General features: G+C 34.8%; 1 protein-coding gene across 1 annotated transcript in view; it reads right to left on the bottom strand.

Annotated features, from left to right (window-relative positions):
• Positions 1-25: 25 nt before the first annotated feature.
• The window catches only part of LOC106741694 (transport and Golgi organization protein 1), a 9,727-nt gene continuing 3,592 nt past the window's right edge, over positions 26-6,160 (bottom strand). Inside the window, exons 5-16 of the mRNA XM_014613947.1 lie at positions 5,698-5,735; positions 5,510-5,626; positions 5,333-5,410; positions 5,018-5,242; positions 4,549-4,716; positions 4,175-4,397; positions 3,921-4,059; positions 3,759-3,848; positions 3,491-3,587; positions 3,282-3,405; positions 1,054-1,566; positions 26-192 (exon numbers count right to left, since the gene is read on the bottom strand). Of these exons, the coding sequence (XP_014469433.1) occupies positions 137-192; positions 1,054-1,566; positions 3,282-3,405; positions 3,491-3,587; positions 3,759-3,848; positions 3,921-4,059; positions 4,175-4,397; positions 4,549-4,716; positions 5,018-5,242; positions 5,333-5,410; positions 5,510-5,626; positions 5,698-5,735 (1,868 nt within the window). The 3' untranslated portion in view covers positions 26-136. The remainder of the gene's footprint in view (positions 193-1,053; positions 1,567-3,281; positions 3,406-3,490; positions 3,588-3,758; positions 3,849-3,920; positions 4,060-4,174; positions 4,398-4,548; positions 4,717-5,017; positions 5,243-5,332; positions 5,411-5,509; positions 5,627-5,697; positions 5,736-6,160) is intronic.

Genomic DNA, 6,160 nt, shown 5'->3' with positions numbered 1-6,160 from the left:
TTCCTTTAATATAACATAACTTGCATCAGCATAATAGATATTTATTTGAAATTCTTATACAATGTGAGTCTGTCACTATTACAGTGATAGATTTGGCCTTTGTACAAGTGAGTCATATAGCAAGATACAAAAAAACTTAGACTTTCCCATGGTGTACCTTATCCAATGATTCTCCCGAAGAATGTAAGGAACCTAAAATTCATGTAAAATTAAATACCTTTTCTTCGACAGTTTCTCTCAGTTATTTTAACAGATGCACAAATAAGAAAGTATCTACACTACAATTTAGAATGTAAGGTTGGATATAATTGCAACATTAAAATTGGTGAAATGAAAAATTTATAAAAATTGATAGAATGAGACGAATTCGTTCGAATAATTTATTTTTACTTGAAACTCGCGAAAAAAGGCAGACAGTTTATCGAATAATCGATAAAAAGAATGACAAAGAAGCGCCGAAAATTGAAAAATAAAAAAAGAAAAAACGAAAGGGATATTGTACATGCAGCACTAAAGCGTAAATGAAAATCGATGATTATAAGCTCGTTAACCTGGCACATCATCTATTTGGAGTTACCCCCTTCCATGGTACTCCAAAATTGTCTCACTTTTGAGAAACGTTTGCGTCCTTGCATGCACAAAAACAGGACAGACAGTGGTAATAACAAAAATATACAGAAACCCTCGCGCGAGAACGGTAGAAAAGGAGCAAGCAAGCAAGCAAGCAAGCAAGCAAGCAAGCAAGCAAGCAAGCAAGCAAGCAAGCAAGCAAGCAAGCAAACAGGCAGGCAAGCAGGCAGGCAGGCAGGTAGGTATCCAGACAGCACTAATGTCCAAAATCGGGTCTTTTAGACGTCTTGAAGTTGTATTTAAGATGTCGTGATATAAGATGTCTTTAAAATATTTTAAAATGTCTTATGTCCCGATTTTGGATATTGTGTTGTCTAGATAGATAGGCAAACAGGTAGGCAAAACCTCCAACCAATGTACCACTACAAAAGTCGGTGATGATGCACACGAATATATGCCATCTCTCACAACGTTTTCACAAACCTTTGTGATTGCGTGCACGCTGCTCCCGCTGATGATGGAAACCAGGACCGCGCAGGAGCGGTAGCGAGTCTTCTGTCCATGCCGCTGTTCTGATCGGTGGAGGTACTATCGAGCCGGGTGGAGGAAAGAGCGGGATATGATCGCCACCGAACGGCGGCGGCGGTGGCGATCTGTGACGATTGAACGGCGGAAGTAAATGCGGAGACAACGGGGGCGGCGGAGAACTCGCAGAGTTCTCGTACCTACCCCCGGGGGGATGTAACGGCGGCGGCATCGGCGGGGGTGACGATAACCTGCCGCCCAGGGGTGGAGGACGTTGACTGAGACTGTCATACTGGGAGGTGCGTACGAAACCAGAAGCCATAGGTAGCGGCAGATGCGCCGGGAAACAGTGCAGATAGGAAGGTGGCGGCGGTGGTGGGGCGGCTGAGCTAAACATTACGGGAGAACCGGAGGATTCCGCTCCTATGAACAGTGGTGGCGAAGTAGCTGTTTCCCCGTTCGTCTCCAGGCCTGTTTGAAAATCAGTTTGAGAGAAAATAGAGAATCTGAAGAGAATCCGAAGAGATCGTCCGATGCATTAAGTCTGATCTACGATGTCCTTTGTTTCTTGTTTCTTGCTCTATATCTCTTTTCCATAAGTTCCGGCCTACTAAACCTTAAGAAATTGACCAATCACAATCGAATTATAAAAGAAAGATCAATTATGATTGGTCAATTTCTTAAATCTTACGCCTTAAATTTTCATTGTAGACCCTGCTTAAGTAAATAGAAATTCTTACAGAAGAAAAATAGAAAGCAAGAAACGAGACGTAAAGAGCACATTGTAGACCAAGTTTAAGTATCTCACGCGAAATATGCGTCGTATCCGCTGTCCACGGATAAGTGATCGAATTGAACGATTTTTCAGAAGCGCTGATTATAAATTATATTAATAATTATAAATTAGCACTAATTATATAATTAGCTATTATCATAGCTAGATTGCAACACAGAGTACATATAACTACGCTGTCTTACTCTACGGATTGCAACATCACTATGCATTACAGTAAGTTTCTACAAGACTCTATGATAAGTTTTATATACTCGCTTACGAAATCGTTGTGTACATGAGTAGTACACACATCTCTGTAGAAAGAGTGAACGAGATTATTAATGTGACATGAGCGTGATAAGCTCCGATTGAAGTTAAGAATCTTTCTCAGATGTTATTTATCGAACTCTGTTCACTAAATAATAAACAAGATGTTCTTTAAATATCCAGTCATACTCAAAGGGAACGATTCTTTGGTTTATTTCAAGTAAGAAAGTTCATATAAACATGCTCCCTAAACGGTTTAGTTTTAGAAACATAGGATGTTCAAGTTTTCAGGGAAATGTAAATGTATCACATAAACTTTAGGATATTTTTTTGAAATTTGGTTTAAACTGATAACACATCAGAAGTGATATTTCGAAAATACTATAGCCAAAAAATCAAAAATTAAAAATGAAATAATTAGGGCTCCTGTATATTTGTCTGTCCTTTGATAACATTAGAAGCGAGGAAAATCATGTCAATTTATAAGTGACAGTATATGTGGAGATAAAAGAATAAGCATATTTATAAAAACGTCCTTTAAACTGAACAATTAATAAATAGAATAATAAATAAATAAAAATCATAAGAAAAGACAAAAGGTTAAAAACGTAAGGTGCATGTTACACTGTATGTTGCATGTTACACTCAGATATATTGAATCGATCACGAGTGTTATTTTGCGCGTATATTCTTTTATTTTCGCATATACCTTCACATAAATTCTCATGATTTTCCTCGCTTCCGAGTCATTGAAGAAGGTCAGCCAAAGTGAGTATCCAGGAGCCTTAAATGAATTGTTGAAAATGATCATCATGACCTTCTGCTATGATATATTCTTCGATCTTTCTTCTCAAAGATTGACTACACGCTCAAAGATACCAAGTGTGTTGAAGAAGTGAAGCCTGTTTTTGTATTTTCCTCTCCTGCTGTTTTTTTGTTTTTGTGACTGGTACTTCAAATAGATTTTTACCACACGTTTAAATTTTTTTAAAACACTCTATATTTCTGAACTTAAGCCGTTTAGAACACATGTTTATATGAGCTTTTTTATTTGAAATAAACCAAAGAATCGCTTCCTTGTGTACGATTGTGTTCTTAAAGAATACCTTGTAGATCGACAGTATTTTGTAGTAGAAATACTTACGATGTAGCTTTGTCTCTGAATCGCTATCGTTGAAGTTTTTCTCTGCGAGTGTGAGTCGGTTACGTAACTGACCGGCTTCGGCTCTCATCTCCTCCATACGACGCTCATTTTGACGAGCGATGACCTTATAAAATAAAAAGCCTCCCGTGAGCTCCTCTAACTTGTACAAATGAAATATGAATAATAGAACAATTGTCTATAACATATACCCATTGCTCGTGTGATTTCGTTTCCAGGGTAGATATTTGATTTTTGTATTCTCTCTCCTGATCCACTATCTCCCGTTTTAACATTTCTATTTGTTGCCTGAAAAGTACAATCGTATGACGGACGAATTATATTTTCTTATAATCACGTAAAGAGGTCAATAATATTTAACTAGTTTTAAACAACAGTGTATATAAGTGAAACGAATTTCTACAAATTCAATTTTTCCTATATACATTAGTCAAATTGTCAGAGAATTGCGTATCTTACTTATAATTTTGTATTTCATTTTGCATCGTGTGTATCCTTTCTACCGTCGACACAACTTCGCCTTGTTTCTGCAACCAAATGGCTTCTTCCCTGCAATCATTATGATATTAACGTAAGCGCCGGAGTATGACAAAATTCCTGTGAAAATTAGTCGTCACTTACTTCTGACGTTCAGCTTCTTTCTCTTTGAAGAATTTCGACAATACCTCCAGTCGTGTCTCTGCATCTTTCTTCTCTTTTTCGGCTAGTTTACACTGTTCGCTTAATTCGACTATCTCTTCTTTAACTAGCTTCATATGTTCTATGATACAAAAATGTTACATAAAAGATGTTATATAGAAAATGTTACATTAGAAGTTAATTAAAGAAGAAAATATATACAGACGATGTTGAGAATGTTATTTCCAAAAAAGTACCTTCTAATAACTGATGAGCACCCTCGACATCGTTCAATCGCATCTTCAATTCATCTCTCTCCTCGCGCAGTTGCACCGCTTCCGTTTTAACACGAGAGACGTCGTATAGCTTTTCCACGTCGAAATTATTCGAATTAACTTGACTCATAACTTCTATAAGCTCTTTCACCTCTATTTCTTTACCTCGCAATTCTTGATATAACGACGACTTCTCGGTAGATAGCTAAAAAGAGAGATGTATCTCAATAACCACATTATATTGAGAAATGATTATTAATTGTCAAACATATTTTGTCATAAATAATCTTATCTATATTATCTTATAAAAAATAATCATATCTGTATCATATTTCATCACGTAATTGCAGACTTACTTCGTTTACTTGCACTTCCAAGGAACATACTTTATCAGTCAGCGTTTTCTCTATATTATTCTTCAAATTTCTCTGAGTGTCTAGCTCGTCTTGCAAGCGCGACAGTTTTCTTTCAAATTCTTCGCATTTCTTTTTGGCAGCGGCAAGATCCGTCGATAAAGTTTCAATCTGTAAGTGACACGTGAAACTGTTTTATTTAATTTTGTACAAACTTTTCTACCACAAATTAATCAACCGAGTAATATGAGATAAAATAATATGAAACCGAACATACTAACTACAGGTAATATATATTTTCAAGAGATTGTGTTATATTTGCATGTAAAACAAATATTAACAAACCTCAAGCTTATCGAATTCATGCTGCATCACAGAAAATAATAAAAATGAATACTTTCCTATTTCGAAGATCAAAACATGATATAAATCAATCTGTGGATGATGTGCAAATTCAGTGGATTATTCTCACCTCTTGAGACTTGAGGTTTAATGCATTCGTTAAGGATTCGTTCGCGGCTTGTTGAGCGTCTAATCGTGCTTGCAAATCTTCCACTGACTGAGCTAAGGGATTAACCTCATTGTTTGATGACAGAACTTCCCTTAACATACGTTCCAATTCCAATCCGGCTTCAGTCGCACTTTCTAAATCTTTTTCCAGCATAGTCACTTGATCCTCCAATTCTGTCTTCACAATCTACAACAAAAAATACAGGATATACAACTTCTAGTTTACATAGTTTACATAGATGTATGATAAAGAAAGAAAAAATATGTGTACATGTACCTGTGATGCTTCTAAATCAGCTTTTAACGATACAACCATTTCGTTAGAACCAAACGATTCATCTTCTATGCAATGTAACTAAAATATTTACATTTTAGTACGATGTAACACACATTCAAATAACACATTGAGTAACAAAAAAAGTAACGGAGAAATTAATTTGCTAATATTGCTCACTTTTTCCTTGGTAGATTTTAGGTTTTCACTGAGCACTTCGCACTCTTTCGTTGAGATCAATAGCTCTTTTTCGAGTTTATTAATTTTCGCTATAAGTTGGCCATCTCTTCTTATATTCTAAACAGAAATATATATCTTAAATTCTATTCAGAATGTGCTATTTAAACAATTAAATCACATAATTATACATAGGATAACGGTATATACGCCGCACTTAAGGAAAATACTTAATTTATCAAGTATTATTTATTATGTTTATTATGTTAAAAGACGAATGAATTATACAAGTAAAAACTATATATTGTCTACTACTATAACAAAATTGGAAATATGAAATATTTATTTTTTATATTTAATAGAAAGACTTTTAGAAACCTAAAAGACTTTTAGAAATCTATTTTTGTTACATATTCCATAGGGGTGGAATATACGGTTTATAAAAAATTACAAATAATATTTATAAATAAAACGTAAAATGTTACAGTAATTTATGAAATGTGTGTAAAAAGTTTATTAAGACATAAGACTGAGATAAACACATGAAAAGTAATAATAAAAGTAATTTATAAATTTTAACATAAATAAAAATTCTGTCTTACAAATGTTAATGCAATAACATTTGCAATATTTATTATTACTTTTCATGTGTTT

This window comes from Dinoponera quadriceps, unplaced genomic scaffold (assembly GCF_001313825.1).
Source record: "Dinoponera quadriceps isolate SergipeBrazil2010 unplaced genomic scaffold, ASM131382v1 scaffold619, whole genome shotgun sequence".
NCBI classification, from domain to species: domain Eukaryota; kingdom Metazoa; phylum Arthropoda; class Insecta; order Hymenoptera; family Formicidae; genus Dinoponera; species Dinoponera quadriceps.
This window is presented reverse-complemented; position numbering and strand designations above follow the sequence as displayed.